General features: G+C 41.0%; 1 protein-coding gene across 2 annotated transcripts in view; it reads left to right on the top strand.

Moving 5' to 3' along the window:
* Positions 1 to 26,118, top strand: part of htr4 (5-hydroxytryptamine receptor 4) — a 170,223-nt gene that overhangs the window by 127,046 nt on the left and 17,059 nt on the right. The window contains exon 7 of one of the 2 annotated variants that reach the window (XM_085789262.1): positions 15,301 to 15,400. The exons of the other annotated variant lie outside the window; for it this stretch is intronic. Coding sequence (XP_085645388.1) covers positions 15,301 to 15,364 — 64 coding nt within the window. The 3' untranslated portion in view covers positions 15,365 to 15,400. The remainder of the gene's footprint in view (positions 1 to 15,300; positions 15,401 to 26,118) is intronic. 2 annotated transcript variants of the gene reach the window in all.

Genomic DNA, 26,118 nt, shown 5'->3' with positions numbered 1-26,118 from the left:
TGAAGATCACACTCACACACACAGAGAGAGACACACACATGTAAAGAGCATTCGCACAGTGCAAGGACATGAGGACACACACACACACACACACACACACACACACACATTCACACCTTGACAATGATGTATTACTCTGTCCTGGTGTGATTCATGGATATCTAATGTTAAAACATTACCTTTTACTTCAAAATAAAAGCTTTTCAGTGGATCCATGAACCAGATAATGATCAGTGGGAGGCTGATAAGATTTTCTAATAAACACCTGTTTACTCATCATCATGATCTCGACCTGGACCGGCTCTAGTTTTCCAGCTGCGGCTCAGGCAGGTCACTGCTCATCGGTGTGTGAAGATACGAGCTTTAGTAGGAGGATGATGTTGCCGTTACTATTGGTTACAGAAAAAAAAAATCAGTATCAACTGTGATCCAGTTATGTGCCAATTAATTTTGAAGATTTTAGACATGCAAATACATGAGAATTAGACGAGCCACGCAATTGTTCTCCGATCTAAAATGCCTTGATGGACGACGACGACCTCTGAGATGTCACTCAAAGAGGCCACGCCCTAATTTATGCAGAGCTTTAAGCCTCAATATAAACAGATGCGTTCTGTGAACAGTCGAAATGATCCCTAGAGACCAAGTATGTTTCCTTACCAGGCTGTAAAACATGTTTATTTCTGCAGTAAAACATTTTAACATGGGAGTCTATGGAGACTGATTCTGCAGGAACTGCAGTCTCAGGTTTTACTATTGACTCTGAAAATTGCACATGTTTCTTCCTGTTGACATTTATTTGCCACTGAACTGACAGACTCAATGCAAAGTCTCCATATCAGTACATGAGTTTTGCTTCATCACGTCCTGATACGATTTTTTTTTGTTGTGTTTGGTTGTGTCTGTCAATGATTTGAGCCGTGAGCCTTCATCTCTGCTGCTTTCCTGTTAATTTAAATCAGTTTTCACCGTTTCCTCCGTCCAGCTGATGGGCTGTGACAGCTGAAACTGGAATTAGTGAGTTAACCCGATTGTGGGTGGTAATCAGCTGTCAGTTTGTTGTATTTGTTTGTCTCTATTAATGACTGGAGTGATCAGTCCGTGTGTGTGTGTGTGTGTGTGTGTGTGTGTGTGTGTGTGGGCAAGACAATGCCCTTTTTTAATTCCTCTTTTTTTATTTGTCCCAGAAATATTTACACACAATCAGGGAACATTTTGTGCACCAGCAATTTTATTTCTGTTTTCCTCATAAAATCATTACGATGCAACAACAACATGATCAGAACGATGTAAAAGATTTGATAAACTGGATGATGTTAACGTTTTATGCAGAACATCAACAGAGAGACTTCCAGAGTTTTTTTACTTTTGCTCAAAGTGGTCGCTCAGACGTTTTCCTGCATGTACAGTACGTACATGCACACATATAAATCATAAAGATTGTCACATTGTCATAAACCACGACAGGAAGGAACCAAAAATAGTTCACACTAAAGAAGGTTGTAAATAAGCAACTAATAAAATAGTAAATGATTCTGCAACTGATAATGAAACAATCATAAACATGACTCAGTTTAATAATATTAACACTTAATAAACAACCTGCAAGAATATGGTAGAGCAATGCTAACTTTATACAGCACATAACACTAAGGTGATTTACATGAGGAGAAAATAAGAAGAAGAATATATAACCATCACTGCTCTGTTTAAAAATGTGCAACGGAAATATTAGAATCTCAAAACAATAAACACCCGATCACCAGGCGAAACACTCAAGACAGACACCTTGAGATTTAAAAGCCAAGAGGTGAAATGTGGTTTAATATTTTTCACCGGTGCGCAGAGAGATGCAGGGAGTTTATAATTCCTGGTTCCATCAGGTTTTTAGTGAGTCACTAATTCAGGGTCCTGGAGTGAACTGATGAGGATCCGACAGACAGTCTGGGATTAACACTGAGATACGTGAAGTGGTCGACTGAGAGCGACACAGAGCGGCTGGATTAATGTGTCTCCGGGGAGACGGACGTATTGATCCTGACACTGATGATGACTCGGTTGATCCTCATCAAGTGCAGCAGCTTCCCCCCCCACCACCCCAACCCTGCTCCTCACCCAGAGGGGGTGTAACCGTCAGTCTTGAACCTGTCTGACCTGCATCTGTCCAGCCTGGGACACAGTTATATGGTCTGTTGATTGGAGTTGAACTGTGGTCGTATCAGTTAATTTATTCTAATATATCTCTGTATTACAACGAAAATACAGCAAACACAATATTCAAGTTTATTTTTGTATGTCTTTCCTTTTTTGTTCTGTTATAGTTGCAAGGCCAAAACATCCCATTTGTGCAACTAAGAACTTCTAATCCTGTTCATCATTGCTATTAATCAGACTGAAATCAGGCAGGAATGAGAGAAGTCGGAAGTTCACACAGTTTCCTGCTTTTATTACCTGAGCCGCTGACTGTTTCTGGATCTGGAGTGATGTTTACGTAATCTGCAGACTTGGTTTCACCTTTACTGTAATGTGAACACTTCAAATGTTGCATTTTTCTTCCCGTTAAAATTCTTCCAGGGATTAAAATGAGAGGTTTGTTTACAGCCTGTGTGAAGTTCATCTTAAATAGAAGCAGGTTGCTGGAAAAAAAGTAGAGTTTTTTATTTTTTATTATTTCATTGTTACAATACAAGGATGGATGGATGGATGGATGGATGGATGGATGGATGGATGGATGGATGGATGGATGGATGGATGGATGGATGGATGGATGGATAGATAGATAGATAGATAGATAGATAGATAGATAGATAGATAGATAGATAGATAGATAGATAGATAGATAGATAGATAGATAGATAGATAGATAGATAGATAGATAGATAGATAGATAGATAGAGCAAAAATACATATAAATCAATACATCAGAGGTAAAAAAAGACTAAAACTAGTTAATTATTAGAGATGCAGTCACACTAGGAACCCCCTTTGACACCTTGACATTGAACAAAAAAACTCATAAACAAAAAAAGGCCACTCACACACATTCATGAGTTGCAGAATGAGCAGTTAATTCAAACCAACATCATTCAGATCATTTTATCCTTTTGAACCCATTCATGTTTGCACATTTTTGCAGAGATCTCAGGTCAGTGTTAAAGAAAGGTTGGTGCGTTTTTTTTTGGTAAAAAGGGTTCACAATTCACAAACCTGTGTCTTCATTCACCAACAGAGGCAACCACAGTCATCCATCATCCGGCCTCTGATTGAGACTCCACGGGTGGACAAATGTCACTCGTCCTTGGTTTAGCTCACTGACAATGACGTTCAGTTATAATAGCAGCTGCAGTGAAGGGCGAACGTCCTGCAGAGAAGAGCCAGAGTTAGAACGTTTACACATCCTTTATTGAAGGAAAAAACCCTGTCTGAGGTCCTTAGATTGTCTCATGCCAGAGTCGTCACACTCACATTGATCAGTGCTGGGAAAACTCAGTATGAATGGACAGAAACGTGAACAAAAAGTGTCTCCACCTGTCCATCTCCTATAGGAAGAAAGTCAGGCTGACACAGATGGAAAACACTTTTCTTTGGAAATTTTTTGCTTTGAAATATTTATTTCAGGACTCCGGGCTTTCAGCGATCTCCAGGGGAGAGAAGCGTCAAAGCATCGATCAAATGGGATCTTGAACTTTTCCTTTAAAGCTGCTTTTTTCACTGGGAGACAGTGAATCTGCAGCAGCAGCAGCAGCAGGTCTAAAGGACAGGAACACAGCAGGGTTATCGACACCTATCTGCCAACATCAGCAGGTCGTCATGCACTATTTCTTTTTTTATACTCTCTCAGACTAACACAGCCACACAGTCCAAAATCCTGGATCTGTACGATACATCTGGTCTGTGCCACAGCTGCAGATGAGCAGATGTAAAAAAAAAAAAAAAAAGTTCAACCCCTAAAGCTCTGATCGTCTTTTTTCTTCTTTACTATTCACCTGCTAGTCTTGTTAATTCACTCGTGTGACAGATGCTCCTGTAAAATTAGAGTTATTTTTGTCCATTATATAAGATTTCCTCAGGTTTAGTTTAGTGTAACATGCATAGTGAGAATGACATCATCCTCTTTGTCTGCCTGTAACTGGTGGTTAAGACAGGTGGAGTGATATGAGGTTGTATAATTCAGAGTAACCAGCATTAAACTTTTATTTAAAGTGACTTCCATATGAGACACATCAGTAAAGCTGCAGAGCAAGTAGATTAAGGAAAGAAATGTGGTAAGGCTTCAAATTAGTTGGGTTAGTTGATCTTGAGGAGATGATACCTGAATACCTGCTCTGATGTCACTCTGTAGTTTGTTCCACCATTGGAGAACCACAGACCAGAACAGTCTGGACTGAGACCGTCTTGTGTGCAGGGACGGTGGTGGTAATGATGTTCAGAGCACGACCAGAGGACGTATGTGCGAAGACAAGAAGCAGTCCTCAACATGTTGCACATTACTGGATATTAAAGGGGACATATTATGGAAATATCACTTTTTGAAGGCTCTTAAACATATATTAGGTGTTTGTTTTGCCTTCCGGCCCCCAAAATGTGAGAATTGACAAAAAAATCTGTAATGTTCAGGCTCCCCCATGTTGAAATCCACATGGTTTTACGAGCTGTTCCCTCAGTTGTCTTCCATTGATGTGAATTTGCATAACACCACCCCTACCTGGTACCAGTAGAAGGGGCGGGGCAAGCAGTGGTTCATTTGCATTTAAAGGGACAGGCACTGAAACGAGCTGTTCTGTTTTGAGAGGATGAAAAGAGCTGTGATGTTTGATCCTTCAGGTATTTTGACCGAAGCATGTCACAGATATGTCTTTAAGACACCTGGGAACTGTTTTAATATGTGGAAAGGGGGCAGAATATGTCTCCTTTAAGGAGCTGATTTGTCTGGTTCTGACTTTCTAATGTAGGCTACATCTACTTTAGTACAGATGTGATGATGTGACTCTATGAGGCAGCAGAACAGTTGGAGCTGCCCTTTTTAAGCAGCCAGTCCTGCATCTCACTGGGGACTATTTTAATAGTCACGACTTGGTTTTTTGTATAACCTTTATCCCACCGTACATTACAGGAATCTATTCATCCTGTCAGGGACGGTGTGTGTGTATGTGGTGGGGCTTCACAGCTCAGGTAATGGCTTTTAAACTGCCAGGGGTTTCTGCTTCTCTGACTGGTACTCTACAGGAAAAAAGCTCCGGTGTGAGATCCGAGGTGGGATTAATGCATGTCTGACTCACACCGTGTGCTCCATTCAGCCTCTTGCTGTGCTCTGTCATTATCCCAGGAGGGAGGGGGGGGTGGAGGCGGCGGTGGTGGTGGCTGCTTCTTCCCCTCATTCATCTTGGGGGAGTCAAACCGAGCGGCTCTCACAGGTGCGATCTCTCGCCGCGAGGGTCGAGGTGAAATAGAAAGTGATGAATCTGTGTGTGGGAAACTATGCAGGCAGAGAAACACATAACTACACACACACACACACACACACACACACACACACACACACACACACATGTCATTCTTTATAACTAACACTGTGGCTTTGCAGGAACATACAGCACAAAGGTTTCATCCAGCCGCTGCTGCATGCTGGGTAACGGTCCCTCTGCTCGCTCCGTTTACACACAGATTGGAGTTTGACCCCTCCCGGCCGCCGTCTTTCTCTCTGGTGTCCTGGTGATGAGGCCTATTGTTGCTGCTCTTTGTGCTGCTGTGAATGGAGCTGAAACGAACAGCAAAATTAGATTTGTGCCGTCTGAGAAAATGATGATTTCACAGCACCAGACAAAAAAAAAAAAGTAATTATGCCGCTCTTTAGATGATTTGTTTTCCTCGTCGACAATCTCATTTGGATGAATCCTAAAATTACAGAAACAACTTCTGTAGTAGTTTAAGCAAGAAAAAAAGTGCATGGCCTCAGTTTCTGAACATAACAACATGAGGAAGGACCACAGGTTTGATGCCTGGTCGTGTCCAGAGAGTCTCCTGCCCATCCAACTCTCCACACCTTGGTTGCCACGGTTACCACTGCTGCAGCAGCCTACTTTTAATAGCAGCCATGACTCGGTTCAGTTGAGGCAGATTATGATTTTGGGGCGAAAATAAAGAAGAAGAACTAAACGATGATAAACAACAAAAACAGACGATCAGGTTGTTTTTCTGCTGATTTTGTGTTTCATACACAATAATGACAGTAAATTTACTTAAATGCAGCTGTAACAGCAGAAGCTTCCTGTTGATCTCTGACATACAGGATGTTGTTAACACTCCACTCGAGCCTTTTCTTGCCATTGACCTCAAAAAATACGTTATGAAGGACAAGGTCAAGGATGGACACACAACATGCATCCACTAAACCTTGACCTGCATGTCAAAAAGTGAACTGCATTATGGGTAAAATATGTAAATGAGAGTCAATGTATGTATAAATAAATATATAATGCATATGAATGTGCAGCAAAGCAAACGAGTGACACAAACCGGCACAACCTGGGTTCACACAACAAAAACATCGCCGTCCAAACCCCACCTCTGCTGTTTGACTGACAGGTGGTTTGTGATAAGTGCAGTGCAGCAGTGAAACAAAGATGGCGTCGTCCCCGCTCCACAGAAAGATCTGTAAAAGTTTCCTTTGGCTGCAGAGAGAAGCAGCGAACGTCTGATAAATCCGAGCATTAGGAGCAAAGAGCAGCTGTTTGCTTTACACACAGGCTGCACATGATGCATCAACCGGTTAACAGTGGCCAAGGAAAGCATGACACATAATCTGTCTATCATCTGAGGCTTATTAACACACACACACACACACACACACACACACCGTGAGCCTGCTGAGTGTTTATAGTCTCATCAGAGTCGTATATCTGGAAGCTGTCGGTGCTGAGAGAACAGACTGTGTTCAAGAAGCAATATTTCACTGCCAGAGGACAGAGGGGAGGAAAGGAAGAGAGGAGAGGGAAAGAGAGGATGACAAAAGAAGGGAAATGGGGTGAGGAGGAGGAGGAAGGGGTGGAGAGAAGAGAGGAGATGAAAGATGGACAGATGAGAAAAAGGAAGAGCGGAGAGGAAAAGAGAGGATGACAAAAGAAAGGAAACAGAGAGAGGAGGAGGAGGAAGGGGTGGAGAGAAGAGAGGAGACGAAAGATGGGCAGATGGGGAAAAGGGTATAAGAGGAAATATGAGAATAGAGGAAGATGAAGAGGAGAACAGGAAAGATAGTAGGAAAAGAAAGGAGTAAAAGAGGTGAGGCCAGAAGAAAGAAAGGGAGGGAAAGCGAGGAGAGGAACAAAAAAGAAAAGTAGAAATGAGTGAGAAGAAAGGAGGATGTAGAGGAGGATAAAGGATAAAGAATATAAGAGGAAAAGAAGTACATGTACTGTAGAAGGAAAAAGAGATAAGAGTGGGAGAGGAGATAAAATTAAAGGAGGGGATAAAGGGAGCAAAAGAAGAGAGGGTGCGTGCAAGGAAGGAAAAAAGAGGAAAGAACAAATGAGATAGAAGTAAAAGTAAAGATTTATGAGGTTAAGAGTGGAAGAAACAGATAAGAAGCAAAGAAAGAGAAAAGGCAAGGAAGTGTTAAGAAGAGGTGGGAGAAAAGGAGATAAGAAGATAAAAGACAAAAAGTTGGAGAAGAGAGAAAGAATCTGAGATGAGAAAGAATTGGGAGCAAAAGAAAAGAAAAAATAAAGAAACTTTCTATTTGAGTTGGATCTTTTTCCTCGGCTTCAGGAAAAGAACGCCGTCAGTATAATTTATGTCGACTTGTTTTAAAGCTCAGACTTAATGGGCATTTTCCATCATGTGTGAAAGCTCATCCCACCTGCTGAGAGCTGAGCAAACACACGGAGCCGAGCGGACTCACAGGGCCGGTATGCAGACTCCACTTCAGTTTCAGATGATCTGCAGCGAAACACAGAGGTGGTTAAACACACAACAGTAAAGTGACATCAGCCGAGGAAAGTGGAGAGGAATAAAAAAAATCGTAGTTTTTTTTTTTTTGCATTATTTCTTTCTTGGAGGATGAAACAGCTGTTGGAGTTCAGTTCGTGGCAGCAGCAGGATCTTTAGTGGATGTTTCCCATGGCAACTGACAAGTGACAAGTGGGAGCCAAGAGACGTGCTGTTCGGTCCCGCAGTGCGGCGCTAATTTGGAAATGTCACAGTGTAAAAAGTCGACAAATGGTGACACAAGGTTTTTCTCTGTAAGTCTCTGTGTCGTCTCTGAAGTTCAGCTGTTTGTGTTGTGTTGCGTTTAACTACAAATAACTGCATAACTACATTTCTGTCCATCCACACACACACACACACATATATATATTGCATTTCTGTACACATATAAAATAATAGAACATCTGACAAGTTACATACTGTACAGGTGTAAATATATGAAAAATATATTTAAGCATGTAGATTTTTCTTATATGCACCTGTGTGTTTTGATAGATGTATATAGTCTATACAAAGTAAATACAAACACTTATGGTCACAACAATAGAAATGGCATAATAAAATCTCATGAACACTGTTGTGAAACCTACTCAAGACTACAAGACAACAGAGTGTCTTTATCAGTTTTGGATAACTAAAATGAATAACCAATTGAATCATAAAACAATATTTTCTTCTGGATGCATCACATCATTATTTCTTTCTGTCTGTTTCGATCATAAAAAATTCCTCCACTCCTTTTTTGAATTTTGAATTCTTGCATGAACAAAAAGTGATATTCACTTAATAATGACACACACACTCATAAAACAGTGACAGACTTCAATTAAAAGTGAATTGTGCATTTAGGCAGAATCAGCTTAGATAGAAAATTAGCTCATTTAATTACATGTTCTCGTCTTGTAAAGCGACAGATTCTGTTCATGTGACAAACGTGTTGATTGGTGCCGATTGAGTGTGAGACAGTGAACTGATCCACATCAGAGCTGCTTCACACACACACACACACACACACACACACACACACACTAAAGTTTTAAAGAAGCTGCAGTTCCTCTCCTGACCACTAGAGTCTCCAACGGTGAGTCAGTCTCTGTTCAAATGTCCTTTAACTTTACAGCAGAAATAAACATGTTTACAGCCTGGTAACAAAGATCATTTCCTCCTTCATTACAACTGTTAATAAAACTCACCTGTTTACACTTTATTAAAGACTAAAGTTCTGTATGATTGGGGGCGTGGCCTCTTTGAGTGACAGGTGGAGCAGCTCACTCTGCTCCACAGAAAACTGGTGGTGGTGACGTGACAGTCTGTTTTTATTTATAGTCTGTGACGCTGTGGGAGCATCAGAGGCTCTGAGGCACTCAGGAGTGAACAACAAGATCTCACACTTTTGTCACTTTCAATTCATCCCAGATCCTTCGTAAAGAAAGGATCTTATCTTATCTTATCTTATCTCTTATCTTACATATTCTGAAATACTTAGCAGGTCACTTAAGCATATTAGCTTTAAAGTTAATTTCCTGTTATTCACCACTGCTATTTTGTACCAATGCACAAAAATCGAAAAGGCAAAACACTAACCCTGCTGCACCTGCAGAGGCAGAAAATAACCCAGAATGCATTGCAGCTACAAGACATTGAGTTCTGAGAAATTTCACACTGTGGCCAAAGTGAAAAAACGATTTCAGATCAGATGATGATCCATCCCTCTCTTTTTTTTTTGTTCCTGGAGGAACAAACAGCAGCATCTCTTCATTATTCACTCACTTCTCTCCTGCTGGGAGTTCCAGCTTTGGCTCCAAATATACAACTGCTGCTCTTGTTTCCTGCAGGAAACACCACACACACACACACTGAATTACCATCTCTGTCTTGTTGGATATTGCACCAGGAGTCTCTTTAGTTCTCTGTCCTCTTTTCTCCTCCATCACCTTTGTTCATCACTTTCTTTGTTTCTTTCTCTCTCCTCCATCTCGTCTCATCACTGTAGCTACACAACTTCATCTCTTCTTTAGTGTGTGTCTGTCTTTGTTGTGTGTCTTTGTTTGGCTCCTCTATAATGCACCTGAAGCAATACCACACACAAGCACTGGTTGTCGTCTTGTGTGTTTGTCGTCTTGCGTGTTTGTGTACCTGTGTGTCCTCCCGTGTGAGAGATAAAAAGAGGAGGAGATAACAGGTGTGTGTGTGTGTGTGTGTGTGTGTGTGTGTGTGTGTGCGCGCCTCGGAGGAAGAGAAGCGATGGAATGTGTGTGTTTATTTCTCTTTTTGTTGCAGTGTCCATATTTGTTGTTGTGTATGCCTCTGCCTGTGTGTTGTGTATGTGTCTGGACTGCATTGTCTTGCGGATATAAACAAAATCAAAGAGGGAACAGGAAGCGTTGCGTTCAGGCTGTCAGGTTAAATGCCACTCCGATGCCGTCAGCTGCTTCCAGCCACCAGCTCACAACACACAACTGCAGCTACAGCTCCACACACACACACACACACACACACACACACAGAAACACACACTCTCACAACACTGAGCTCAGAGGAAGCTGATTTTTCTTTAGTCCAAAAAGAAGGTCACAGTCAAGTCCAAAGTATTGTACTGTACTGTATGTGACCAAAAAAGGAAAAACTTATTCACACAAACCTGAAGACGACGTGTTTATGGACTCTGATCAATCTCAGATCTATAACTGATCACTGATCAGACCTGACAGACCTTATGTTTACAATCACAGCAAATGGTTTTAGTTTTCACTTTGTTATAATGGGGTAACACTTTGTAATAACACATAAGCATTAGTTAAGCATTAATAAATACTGAATTCTTATAACGCATGAATACTCATTACTATGTAGTTTATAAATACAGTTAGTGCTTATCAGTGATGAGTAAAACCTTTTTAACTGTGTTTATAAACTACATACTGAGTATTCATGTGTTCAATAAAAATAAATGATGAATTCAGTATTTAATGCTTAATAGTGTGTACTATACTTATCTATTATATAAAAGTGTTATCTATAATTGTTTCCATTGAACAGAGGGTGATGATGCTGTGAGGACCTAATGTAAAGCGCTGCTTTCTGATTTTATAAGTCAATGGTCTCCATAGCAACTGATGTCAAAGTAAACAAAGTGGTTGACCCACGACTACACAGCCTTCATGTGAAATAGATTATTATCTTTATTATCATTGTTGTTATTATTAGTGCAGTTAGTCCTCAGTCACTAATAAGCGGCAGATGTACAGTAGTGTCACATCTAGTAGACATGTATGTTGTCATGGTAACACTGCGGTAAAACTCATCTTTAATGTGTTTAATGAATTTAATACAGTAAATGATGGATTCAACATTTATATTAATTACAGACACGTTATTGTGGTTAATTTATAAAATGATTAACCATAAATATGAATATTTATGAACATTTATGCTGCACTTATACACACAATGATTAAGACATAGCCTAACTAATGATCATTGAGGGTGTTATTAAATGCTTTATTATAGATTAGCTAATTAACTGTGAGTTAAACATTAAAACTGTGTTTATAAATGACAGACTAATTATGATCAAGTGTAGGAAGAGTGATGTATAAATGATGAACTAATGCTGATTACTGTACAGCTTAATACTGTGGAGTTATTTAAAAGCTTTACCCACAAATCCACCTGTGCATCTCCATCTCCGTTTTCACCGTCACATGTGAACAAACAACGTAAACTTAAAACCAGAACAGATGACGTCACCACCGTCCTCATGTCCTCAGACTTGGAGGTGGTTACCGTCCTCGCTTCACACTCTGCTGCAAACGGCCTGCAGTGTGGATAAGTCTGTCTGAAGGTCTCGGTCTGATGACGCCCACAGAACCACATCATCTACAAACTAGTGGAGGAACTCTCCTGAGGATCAGTAACTGAGCTGCTGAGGAGCCTGATAACAAATGAAGATGTGTTGGACTTCACAGCTCTTTATTATAAAAGCACCAAAAAAAAAAAAGGCTCCTTGTTTCAGCCCTGGAGTCTGAGCTCTGTACTTGGTCTCTAGTTTAAGAAGATTCACTCACAGATAAAAACATGATTACAGCAAACACTGTGTTAAATATCGAATTAAAGACTCATTAGACACTGAGTCGCTTCAGGGTCAGTTAATGAGTTGAACAAGAAGAAGAAGAAGTAGTAGTCAGCGGGTCACAGATGAACAGCAACAGACCCAAAAGCTGTTTGATAAAAAATCTTTATGAGATGAAGGTGAAGTGGGAAAATGTCACACTGGTGCAGGACACAGAGACGTTATGTATCTGATCTGATTTCTAAGTGACAACAGCAGTCTGTCATTTGTGTGTGTGTGTGTGTGACAGGGGGTGGGGGGTGGTGGTCTTCAGAGACTCCAGGCTTGTTATGTCCACATGGCTTCACATCCACATCAAACAAAGACAGATTTGGGTCGAGCTCATTAAATGTCAGATTTGTCCAAAATTTCACGGTTACCACGAAAACCACCAACTGAATATGTTGATGTGGACATGGTGTGTGTGTCTGTGTGTGCCTCGTGTGTGTGTCTGTGTGTGCCTGTGTGTGTGTCAGACAAATAGTCTGAGATTATATTCACAGTGTGTGAACTTAATAGTGCATATATGAGTTTTCTTCCTCTGTCTGTACTGTATATACTTCCTTCCAGCTCCTTGCTGTTAAAGCCCCTGTACAGACTTTCCATTTAGTGTTGATTTTGGCGGCCCCTGTGGACGAGAGCGGTTGAATGAAGACTGCATTTCCCACTATCATGAAGACGTTTGTCTGGCTGGCGCATGTAGATTTGTTTTGGAAACGTTGGAAAGAAGACGAGACTTGCTTTTTTTTCTTCTTTTTAGCAGCGTAATGTATCTATTCGTATCGTTTCGTCAGTGGTCCGACCCGACCATGCCTTCCAGAGGTATGGAATTAGACTACTTAGAAATAGCGTATCTTCACACTGATGGGCTCATTTGCTGTTGTAGGTAACAGAGACATATCAGCAGAAACCAGAGACTTTTGCATATCCAGTTAAAGGGAGTTTCTATTTGGTTATAAAAAAGTCTCACGTTAATGTGGATGAATCTCCGCTACCCACACTTGTTAATGGGCCCATTTTCGATAAATATATCGTTTTGTCTCTATCGTTATTTTGTTATTATTAGTGGTGGTGGAAATGCTGGTCGAGCCGACCAGCGTTTCCTTACTTTCGGTTTCATGGCGAGTCATGAGAATAACGCAGCCGAATCGCCGTTTATGGTCAGAACTACGACGGTATGTGAACCTCTTTGAACCTCTGACTTTAATTATTGATGAATGAAAACATGAGTCCGTCTTGCGCCGGTCAAAGAATTTTACGGTGCGCACAGAGGCTCATAAATGTAGTGTGAAAACGCTTCGCTTTTCCAAAACTCCTCGTTGTCCCTTTAAAAGCTCCGTACAGGGGTTTTAATTGTTTCCCTGTTTGGTCTCTGGAGCCACAAACATTCAACAGCTCCCTTCCATATGGAGGATAAAGTTTAAAAATTAATATCGAATCAATATCATCTAATAAATAATGAATTCCTCCACTTTCTCCATGAGCTTCCTTCTCTCTAACTCTGCATAATGAGATTTACAGACTGCCTTGAACCTCACGTCACACTTTTGTTCTTCTCAATGGATAAAACCTGATGATTTAAACAACCTTTTACCTTCCTTCTTCCACCACCCCAATGACAAACTTCATGTTTTCCACCTGAGGCTGAGTGTTCACTGAGAGAGAATCTGTGTGTGTGTGTGTGTGTGTGTGTGTGTGTGTGTGTGTGTGTGTGTGTGTGTGTGTGTGTGTGTGTGTGTGTGTGTGTGTGTGTGTGTGTGTGTGTGTGTGTGTGTGTGTGTGTGTGTCGCTTTGAATCTTCGTCAGCTTTAAAGCAGAAGTAAGCGGAATATTTGTGTTAATATAAGTCTTAAATAGTTATATCTTCCGACAGCAATCACTTACATAGAGTGTTTGGTCTGAAACACGGGTCTGTCAGTCACTCTGCTCTGCTGTAAGCCGAGGAGAAAACTTTCCTTGTATCCTACAACCTTTATCCAATGAGGAGAGAGAACGGCATAAAGGGGCGGTCCTCTCTGTGTGTGCAGCCAAGGGATGCGCGTGAATGTGGTGACGTAGGGACGAGGGCGGGGACTACTAACTCCAATGCTGACAGGAAGTTAGCCAAAACGACCGGATCGCTTACTTCTGCTTTAAATCAATATTCAGGATAATTATTGTGTTTGTGAACGTGTGTGTTACATCATGTTTCATAATGTTGCTCCTGATGATGATGATGATAAAAAAAGTTTAATCAAATGTTGATGCTCACACACACACAGACACACACACAGGTCTTGTCTTGCCTGCTGTCTGATGGGTCGTCTGGGTGAAAACTAACCTTGTTTTTCCCTTCTCTCTCTCTCTCTCTCCCTCCATCCCTCCTGCTCTCCCTCCTTTTTCCTCTCCTGATTCATCCTTCATGTTTTTTACATTATTTATTTTCTGTTCCTCTCTTCTTCTCCCTCCCTCTCTCCCACTCTGAGCACTTATTTCATTACCTCCTGTTTTCCTCTGTTCCTTTGTTTCCCCCTTCTCTCCCTCTCTCTCTTTTTTTGTTCTTCCACTCTCTTTATTTGCCTCATATTCATTCATTCTGCACCTCCGCTTTTGTTCTCTCTTTTTTAATCAATCTGCCATTCACTGGCTTCATTTGTTTCCACCTCACTTTTCTTTGCTCTTGTATTTATTTTCACTTTCTCTCCTCTCTTTATTTTGTTCACTTTGCTTCCTTCTCCTATTTCCTATTTCCCTTTTTCCTTTCATCATTTTTATCTTCCACCTCCTCCTTCTCTTCTTGCTCCCTCCTCATCATCCTCTTCCTCCTTCCTCCTCCTTCTCCTCCTCTTCCCCTTCCTTTCCCTCCTCCTCTTCCCCTTCCTCCTCCTCTTCTTCCTCCTTCTTTCCTCTTCCTCCCTCCTCCTCCTCTTCCCTTTCCTCTTCCTCCCTCATCCTCCTCTTCTTCCTCCTTCTTTCCTCTTCCTCCCTCCTCTTCTTCCTCTCCTCCTTCCTCCTCCTTCTCCTCCTCTTCCCCTTCCTCTCCCTCCTCCTCTTCCCCTTCCTCCTCCTCTTCTTCCTCCTTCTTTCCTCTTCTTCCCTCCTCCTCCTCTTCCCCTTCCTCTTCCTCCCTCATCCTCCTCTTCTTCCTCCTTCTTTCCTCTTCCTCCCTCCTCTTCTTCCTCTTCTTCCTCTCCTCCCTCCTCCTCCTCCTCCTCCTGTTTCTCCAGTGGCTGCTCCTCTGCCTCCAAGCTCCTGCTCTGGTTCTGCAACACCAGGCCAGTGCCTGTCTAGCTGCTGTATGTCTAGGGCGTCTCAAAGCTCTATCAAGTGAGTCCGCTGCCTCACACACTCAAGTTCACACGTGTAAACACACACACACACACACACACACACTGACATGCAGTTGTTAACAGAGGTGTCCATCAACCTGCAGAAACACACCTCCCGAGGCCACGACGATGTTTATGCTGCGTTAAACAAACTCTTCGTATTCCAGCTGTGATTTGTTTCACGTCTGACATTTTTATCTGGGACCCGTCACAGACGGAGACGGAGCTGGAACAAACATTTCATCTCTCTGTGGGGACGACGGTTTGATTGGATCACAGCAGGACGACCAGTTCTGATCAGTCAAATCTCGTTACAGTAGTTGAACTGAAGTGAGTTTCAAAAGCCAAACACAAGTTTTGTATTTTTTATTTGTGGCTGAAACATTATCATAATGTGACACAGTGAGGCCGCTGCCATTTCCTCACTCATTTAAAATCCAGTCAGTCATTCTGTTTCTAACCACGGTGTTGTAAAAACTAGTGACTGAAGACTGTGTAGTGAGTAAAAGGTATTTTCTGAGGACGTTGTGACCTTTGACCTTTGAGCACTCGAGGTTCTCTTGAGGAGTTACGTTCACAAGGTCAACACCAGGTTTTGTGAGGTCGCCGTGACCTTTGACCCCCAGAAAACAAGGTATTAGAAGTGTCAATGGAGGTTTGTGTCCTCACAAGTGTTTGTGTGTGTCTGTGTGATCCAGTGTGTCCTGATGGATGAGTAGTGCTGATAAAAGCCCTCCATCTTCTCCACTTCTTATTCCATTACCTGTGTGTGTGTGTGTGTGTGTGTGTGTGCGTGCGTGCGTGCGTGTGTAATCACAGCTACAAATGTCTCTATCTTCCCTTTTTCTTCCTTCTCCATTTCTCTCTCCTCTTTCCCTTTCCCCCTCTTTTCCTCCTATCTTGACTTATACTCTTCTCCTCCTCTTCCTCCTCTTCTTATCATCTTGTTTGCGTGTGCGCAACTTGGTTGTTAATCTTCTCTGGCTGCAGATCTGATTTCTGTCTCTGTTCAAGCCTGATTGTCTTCGATTGTCGTCGGGACACAAAACTATAATCAGCCTCATTTATTTACTCGACAATCATGGACTTACAGTCACTGCCTTTTGTCAGCGAAGCAGACGTCTCTAAATTTAAGTGTCTCTCAAACTTCAACCTTTCATTCTCATAAAAAAAAAGAAAAAAACTGTGGAATGTTCCGACATTGTCTCTGAAGTGTTTCTGAATGACTCTTGATTGTTACTTTACACAGAGAGAGTCAGACAGTGTGAGGTGAGTGATGGGAGGATAAGAGCAGACGACTCACACAATAGACTTCTGTCTGCGGAGAAAACTGTGAAATTGAATGAGATGTGTGTGTGTGTGTGTTTGTGTGTGTGTGACAGTGAAGCAAATACAAAATGTCTTGTATTCAACTGATTTTGTCGAGTTGTGTTGAGTTGAGTTACTGAACTCCATGTTCAATGTTCATCAAACACAAAGAAGCTTCAGACTGTATTTTCAGGCACCAGTCAAACCATTGAGTGTAAAATGTGCATCGTTTTGCACGGCACTCTGCGGCTCACATCGCTCTCCCGCAGATGCATTCGCAAACCCCTCGTTTATTGCAGCGCGCAATTACAACACAGGGAACGATCGCACACCTCTGTAATTCAGAGAAATCATGGCTGGCTCCCACTGATTCTGAAACTGCCTCTTCTTCTTCTTTCTTTCTAAGACGAGAGAAGCTGCCATAAGAACAGAGGAAGACGAAGCCTTCACATGCTGCAGACTTTGTTTCTGATATTTTCATGATTTGTTTCCTGCATGGTTGCCGTGGTAGCCCTCCTTTTGTATTTTGTTAAAAGACATAAATCCCATTTAGTGCTGCACAGTGCTCCAGTGACTCTGGGTTTGCATGTTCTCCCTTGGTTCTCTTCAGGTTCTCCATCCTCTTCCCACAGTCCAAACACATGCAGGTTGTGACTCTAAATCACCTGTAGGTGTAAATATGAGTTTCAGTTTAGTTTATTTGAAAAAGGACAATGTACATTAATAAAACATTGTAAAAAAAAAAAAACAAACAAACAAATGTAAATGCACCAGAGTTAGCTTAAAAAGCTAGTTTTCATCGTTAGTCCCTCTGCCGGATTGTAAAAGGCGACCTTTTAAAAGAGCAACAGTGAAATATAATACAATACCACATGGAATAGAACACATTCTATGCACATAACAAATACACATTTGGACGACAATAACATCATGGTGAGCGTGTTGGTCCAGAGATTGACCGGAGACCCGTCTCCACCAATTGGCTCCAGTCCCTGTAAACATGCACAGATGAGTGGTACAGCCATGGATAAAGTTCATTTTTTCAAAGCAATTTTTGGGGCATTTTTGCCTTTATTGAAGGAAATGGAGATATGAGAGACATAATGGTAGTATGATCATCCTGGGATATGGAATCACTCGACCGCCAGATCACCCTGATTATGATCATTTTTAGATAACTCAGAAATCTAATTAGCAAAATACTACATATCAATATTTATGAAATTGGTATTAACCCTCGTTCTGACGAGAGGAGAACTGAGCAACAAAACAGTGGTCGTTGGATTTGGTGTTGAAGAGAAAAGCCAAATCACCTGTCTGACAGTGGTTCAGGTTTCAACCTGGAGCCTAAATAAAGGACTGATTGATTCTTGTCTGTAAACACAGTCTAACGAACATGGGAGCGTCTGGATCACACGTCTAGTCTGAGAGATATCGAGCCGACCCGTCTGATGAAACCAGGGCCGCGTGACGTCCGTGTGTGTTTATCACCTATCTGGCGTCCCTGCTCATGAGTGTGCAGCGGTGCACGGTGATCAGAAGTGACGAGGCCTCGGGGGGGAAGTGAGTGAACAGTGTGTGGGCAGGTTAAACGCTGCAGAGTGAAGCTGATTGTCTGCTGGTCACTTCACAATAAGACTCTGATGTAACTTTGACATATGGTTAAAAAAAAAAACATTAGTTTAATAAAAAAAAATGCATAAACTCATTTATCTCTACAATAATTACTCAAATGCATTTCGACCTGTTTGGTTTCACTTATTCAGATTTTGAAGCAGTAACCTTCACGTGGCTTTTTGAAATGAAAGCAGCCTCAGTAGCCAACGCTGCTGAGGACACTGAGGACAAAGGCAGACGACGGTTCAAAAGCATTTTACATAACGCAGCAGCGGCAGAGAGGTGCGTGGTAAATGTTGAAGAAAAGAAGTCCTGGCATCTCCATGTATGGCCTTGAGGGGGGAAAGCATTGGGAGGGGAATTCAAATGTGGAGCTGGATGGAACATGTTTTCTAATCTTCTTCTAATCTTCTTTACTAAAGAGCAGCAGCAGCAGAAGAAGTTTAAGAAAACAATTCATGTGAGTTAACGGAGCGTGAAACTCAGATTCAGTTGAAAGCTGATGAGATGCATCTTCGATTTTTGTGTCGTCCGCCTGAAGCACTTTGTGTAATGACCTCAGGCATCAGCATTTACATGTAATTGCATTTACATTGTGGCTGTTTGATGTGAGCTCTCATCATCTTTAGCCAAGACATCGTTTAGAAACAATTCAGTGAGTCAGTTGCCGTAACAACAGAAACTACACAGCACAGATGATCAACGTCAGTGTACGTTGATGTTACGCTCCAGTACAGAAGGAAATAGAAAAGACTTCCACACTTTACACTGGACTCCCACCGTCAAGTCCACTGTTAAGTGTTTGCATCACAGGCTGAACGAGACATCAGTAATCAATAACAGATCAATATTGTAACCAAACTGATATTTTAACTCACAGAAAAAGACAAAACAAGTTAACGCAAAGTGCATTTTCCATTAAGTTATATGAGATAAATAAGAAACACAAATCATCTTCTTATCTGTTTTAGCTCTTCAACTTTACCTGTAAGGCAAGAGCAATGGATCGCAGATAGACTTGATCTGCAGATCGTTTTTAACTCAAAATCATTAAAAAAAAAAGATGAATTGCCACCTTTTTAACCACTCTTTGACATTTTTACTGTTTTATCTTAACTTCTAAGCACTTTTAAAATGTCTTTTAATATATATTTTAACTTATATTTTTCCATTTGTTTCATTTTTGCATTCAGTCTTAATATCATTATAACCATTAGCCATTGCATTGATACTCATGGCAACAGATGATACTGATATTGTGTTGGTTTTAAGTTGTGTTGTTAAGTAACTAAAATCCAATACAATCCATTTTATTTATAAAGCACAATTTAAATAAACACAAAGATTTCCAAAGTGCTGTACAGTAAAATAAAATCATAAATCATCCTAAAAAGGCAAAATATACTATAAAAAACACAATAAAACATAATAAATAAATAGGCTGTCCACCCCAGGTAAAATATCTGTGCACATAAAAATCAACAACCTACGTAGCGTAAAAAGCCAAAGAAAAGAGGTTTCCCAGTGCCTCATGCCAAAATGTCTTTGCATATATAAACTATCGACATGTCAGTTAGGAACAACAGACTGATGGTTAAAGACATGACAGAGGTAAAGAACATGTCTGTTTCACCTCTTTAAGTTTTATAAGTTATATAGAATTTTCTGCTGCATCTCCTTTTCTGTTCATATGTATCTGTCATACAGAGTCTCTTCTCTTCTCCCCTCTATTTATCATCTCAGGACAAAGTGCAATGAAACTGCAAAATGTGCAGTATTTGTGTGTTTTATAGTTTGAATCTTATTGTTTGTCTTCTTTTTTTGTGTGTCCTTGGGCAAGTTACTAAACCCTAAATTGCCTCCGATGTATCTTTGTAAGAATCTGTGTGTGACAGAGTACAAGTGCAGTATATCTGCTATATACTGTATAGCTTTGAGTGGTTGTTAAAACTAGAGCAGAGCTGTATTGCAGGTCCATTCACCATTTAATGGTCTGTATGTGTGTTGTTGCACTTTATAATATTTATTATGTGTACAGTTTTACAGCTTTTTCATTGTTTTCATTTTCCTTTTTTATCCGTCTATTTTTTTACCTCTGACTCTCGGAGCTCGTAACGTTTGTGCATCTTCAAATTGCAAAAACTCAAAATCTTACCAAGAATATTTGTCTTATTTCTAGTCAAAATGTCATTTCTAGTCAAAACAAATCCAATTATACCTAATCACATACTCACATACTCATCACATAAAATGTAGCTTGTTTTTAGACTTGAAATAAGTAGAAAAAGTGGAGCATGTTTTTCTTTCTCATTACAAGCACAACAACTTTGCTTTCACTGGCAGATTTTTCTACTTATTTGTGAAAATTATCTAAAAAACAAGTTATTTTTAGGTGATGAGTCTTATTTTAAGTGGAGAGAGATTAGTTTAGACTAGAAATTTTGACAGGAAATAAGACAAATATTCTTGTTTTTGCAGTGTAGTGACAAATAAAACCTCTTCATTCTTTCCAACCTCTGTAAAATATCGTTTCCTGTCAATCAGCCGGCGTTGAGTTCGGACGTCAACCTGATTTTCATTTCCAACCAAAACTTGACATCTGTCCGACGTTAAAAGTCCAACGTGTCTCTCTGACGTTACCAGTCTTTAACTGGAACCAGTAACCGTGCCGACAGTTAACCGGCGTCACGCTGCTGCTGCTCCTGTCAGTGTGTTTGATTTCAGCTCGTTGAGAGTTGGAGAGACGACAGCACAAACACAACCGTGGTCTTTTCTGAAACCTAAAACCACCGACCAACCCAACCACGGTCGTTTGTTTTAGATTTGATTTAGAGTGGCATTTGACAAGAGGATGTCGCCGTGGCAACTGGTGCATCAGATTTGGACGGCACTAATAAGGTCATCCTGGAGGTCGATGACAGTTTTCTTGTCTACTTTGGGGACAGAAAGAGGAGTGAAGGATGCTGGGAGGATAAGAGGGATGGAGAGGGAGCTGGTCAGAGACGATTTCATTTCCCCTCCATCGTTCACTCTCTCTTCTTCTTCTTCCCTTCTTCTTTTCTGCTCCTCTCTGATCCACTTGTTGGCTGCTGGCAGGCTGCTCAGATCTAATTACATCGCTCCTCGACACTCTCGTCTCCCAGAGGGGTTATCAGGCTGCCATGCACATCCCCAGACACACACACACACACACACACACAAATGCATGAACATACATTTTGTACAGTCATATTCAAACACACACAAACACACATTTGGACATTTCTCCCTGCTCGCACACACCCACACACACGTTTGGTTAAATTTTGGTTCGATCGAGCTGAAATCAAATCTTTGCATTTGGAGGATATGTGAACAACAGCAACAGTCCTACGCACCACAGACACACACAGCTCACTCCTGAGAGCTGGTTCCACGCCCACAGTGACATTTTCTAGAAACCTCTCCTCTTCCTCACGTCTGCTCAGACTTGGAGGATTAACACAAAATGAACCCAGGTGATTTTCACTGAACTCCACAAATTCAATGTACCTATTACGGACCCCGCAGGCAAACACACAAACACACACACAAACATGCACGGTACTGTGTGTATCAGGAGGTTAAGCAGGGATGCTGGATATTTAGAACTTGGCAATGTATGTGTGTTTGTGCGGATGATAGAATTAAAAAGGACAATTTTTTCATTTAAAATTTGACAAACAAACAACATTTTTTCCACAGATTTGCTGCTGACATGCAGAACCAAATGTTTCTGAATGTTTGAAAAGCTGTCACCGGCTCTTTCCGCTGCTCGCCCCTTGTTTTTATTTCCATTGTGATTTTCTATTTCGTCTTTTTTTCATTTTCATCCTGACGTGAAGCCCAAACCTCCGGACCAAACAGATGCAAGACTGTGCAACACTGCACGCTTTAGCTTTACTGGATATATGTGTGTGGGTGTGAATGTGTAAAAGTGTGTGGGGGTGTGTGTGTGAGACAGATGTGCAAGAGAAACGGAAATCAATTTAACGAACGCCAGAGACACAAAATGTGGACGGAAGAAGAGTTTGGTGCAGATCGCAGCGCCATTTTCAGAGCTATAAGTGTGAACGTTGTCATAGCTCTTTAAATGGTACTGCTGTATGTGCTCAACTACCCACGCCACCTGAACGCAGTATCTTCATCACTGCTGAGGAAGAGTCAGATCATCTGTCTGAGGGGGAGCGAGACAGCATTCAAGATGGTGGAAACCAAGAAGAAAAAAGGAGGCTGCTTGAACTCCATCTCCCATGATCCTTCCCTTTCACACCTTGAGTATGACCTCCCTCCTGGGACTTGATCCGGCGCTGAGAATGAAGTCCAGTGATAGCGTTAGCCTATAAAACAACGGCGTTACTAATGACGCTGCTTTTTTCAGTAACGAGTAATGAAAAAAAGTTACTGTTTCCCCCGTTACTGACAATAAAATGTGCCATTACTCGCAGTGACTCAAGAAGTCCCGTCACAAAATAATAGGCTACACCCGTTGAAGTGTGCGTTATAGCCTATAGCCTACACATTTTTTTTCAGTCCATCAACTAGTCAGAAAAAGCTGGAATTAACCAACTCGGAGCCTGCATGTGTGGAGGAATATTGATTGAGTTGGTTAGTTCTAGATAAATGGCAGGTTAGGGGTGGCGAGTCCGGGGGGCCCTTCGCACACTGAATCCATTTTTTTCATCTGAAATTTCCGCACGTTAAAAAAAAAAGACCTCCGAAGTTTGGACCAGAATATTAAAACGCATGCAAATTATACACATCGGACTCAGTGTGCAAGGTGCCTGTGCATAACGATTTCTGTCGGATGACGGATACGAAAAACGCATAGTGAATGGACTCAGTGTGCAAAGTCCCTAACTCTACATACAGTATTTGAGCATTTTATTTAAAAAAAGGACGGAATAGTTACTTTTCCTGGTAATTAGTTACTTTAATAATGTTAGCACTGTTGATACACAGAGCGGCTACCTTGGATCGTGAGCTCAGAGTCTGTGTGAGTGCAGTTCTTTAAGAGTTTTCAAGTTGCAATTCAGACTTCCGGAGGCGTTTCTGATGGTTTAGTCCACTGGGAAATCTGCTGAAACACAACATCAGTGCTGGTCGGCTGCTGTGTGTGCTGACGGGTTATAAATGGCGCTTCGTGCGTGTGAGCATCTCCTCAAACTCTGTGTGTCTTTTTCCTCCCATTGAAGGAAAAGTGCTGAACGTCTGTTTGTGCTTGAGATTTAAATTATTCAGGAGCAAAGAGCAAAAGTGACAGTGCCTCTGTCCGGGGTTAACGGGCCAGTCAGTGACTCTGTCACCCTGTCACACGACCTGTCACAGGCTGCGATCACTCATCACTCAGGCCCAGTCGACTGTCTCTGCAGAGCTCAGTGTGTGTGGATCATGTGACCGAGATGAGCTGAGTGTGAGGGCTTCTCTGTCGGTTTACAGCTTCTTCAGCCTATCACACATTTAAATAACTAATTTCATTTAGAAAGTCAAGAAATGAATCGTTGCAGTATTTAAATGAAGTTTGAAGACGTCAGGGATTCAACAGCAAACATCAGACTCGGAATACTAAAATCAGCTTTTACAAACTGAAATAAATAAACCTTTAAACTTTATTTCTCAAATATGGAGTTGGGCATCTTGTCGGAAGTCTGTTTTTTTTTAATAATGGCCTTTGAAAGAAGTGAAGTAATGTGGACATGGTGTTTGCACTGTGTTTGTGTGTTGTTATGGAGTTTAATTAGTTTTTATTGTAGTTTGTGTCTGTGAGTGAGGAGCTGTTTTTCTGAAGAAACTTGTTTACAGCGAAACAAAGTGACTGAGTTGTATTGCTGTGGGCACAGAGCCACTTTAATGACGACTGTGATATACGCTGTGTACGGGAAATCCATCACTGCAGCCATTTAATTTGGACATAACGGTGCACAAGAGAGCTGAGGGATCAGATCACTGAGGGATATAATTAGATGGAGGCCTAAAGAGAGCAGGACCTCAAGGGACAGGACGTCAGCGTATCGGTCTACATGACGGTATAGTATCAGTTATTTATCACTTTGTGCAGTGAAATCAGAGAACAACCACAGAAATCCTTCATTTCCTGTGAATTAGATTTTTACCAGCCAGTATATTGAGTTTAATGTGACTGCCGTGCCATTACAAAGAGCTGCAGGGGCTGGAGCAGAAACATCAAGTAGCACTTTTAATAGGCTACAGGAAAATATGGAAACAGACCTGAAACACACAACGAAGAACCTGCACATACAGATTAACTGATGTTTTGCTTCCTCACTCACACATAAAGAACATGTGAATGCATCATAAAATGCATTTACAATTTAAAACACGTGTACATGATTGGTCTCTATAAACTATAACTATAAAAACTCTAATAACTACACACAATTAAGCATTTTTAATACTTAACTCATCATTTACAAAGCATTCTCCCTACATTTTCTGTATAAGCACAGTCATAAGTGTTAATAAGATCACCTTTAATTGTATTCACACATTATAAATGATGAAAATGTCTAATGGATAAAGACAGATAGTAATGCAATAGAAGTTTTATAAAGTATTTAAGTTGATTATACAGATTTATTTAACACATTATAGATTAGATTATTAATCAAGGGTTAAACATTTATAACTATATGTTATAAATTACAGACTAATTACAACGTTGAGAGAATGATTTATAAATGATGAACTAAGTGTTAACTATTGATTAGATGATGCTCAAGGCCTCGTTCATTATGAAGCTTCTTCTTCTTCAGCTCTGTTGAACCTGTTTAGTGACTCTTTAGTGGCCAAGTTGATCAGTGAGACCTTCTCCTCCCTCCATCCCTCATACAGCTGAGCTCCAGCTTGCAGGACTTTACCACACATATGAAAACAACAACAACAACAACAGAGAAGACGTAAATGTAAACGTAAATGTAGGATGAACAGCTACAGAGTCGTCCTCCACCAGTAACCACATTAAACTGCTCAGGAAGGATTTATACTTCCTAATTGAATTGACTCTCTGTGTGGGCTGCTCCCTCACTAACTCCACCATCTCTCTCTGCACAGCTCTTTCCTATTTGTTCCCCAGCCTCACACACACACACACACACACATACACACACACACACACACACTTCTGTCAGCTCTTCCAGGATGAAACATGGCAAATTACCATAAACACTTATATCTCATCTGGCTCACATCTGCATACACCCACGTACCCACTATAATTCAGCGTAAACATCCATATGTGGTTCAAAGCAGCTGCGTCTGATGTGTCCGTAAAGTCGTATTAGTCAAGTTAACGACCGTCACTTTGGTACAAACATACATGTCGCTACGTATACGAGAAAATAACGTAACACGGACGTTGTGCTGGATTCAGCCTGATGAATCACTCCATCCACCGGCTGCACCACTGATCCCTGCAGGGTGGCACGAGGCTGGATCTAGGACATGGGTTAAAGGGATAGTTCGACATTTTGGCAAATTGGCCCATTGCCATAATCCCTATAGTCATAGCACTAGGTTCGTTTTTTTTCTGATTCATATCGATCTTCATTTGAAAGATCCCATATGAATCATAAAATCCTTAGATCGATCTTTTAATGTACGAAATTTCCTGTTTCCTCCGTTAGATCTGCGTGATAGCGATTATCACCCATAACTGTACTGAAGAATTACACCGTTTACTTCTATACGAGTATAAAAACTTTATTATTAACTAATAAATTACTAATAAATTACATGATTAAAGGGATATTCAAC

The sequence above is a fragment of the Trachurus japonicus genome, chromosome 10 (genome assembly GCF_045865225.1).
Source record: "Trachurus japonicus isolate A0001 chromosome 10, Traja_1.0".
NCBI lineage: Eukaryota > Metazoa > Chordata > Actinopteri > Carangiformes > Carangidae > Trachurus > Trachurus japonicus.
The sequence above is the reverse complement of the archived record's forward strand: the minus strand, read 5'-3'. Positions and strand labels throughout refer to the sequence as shown.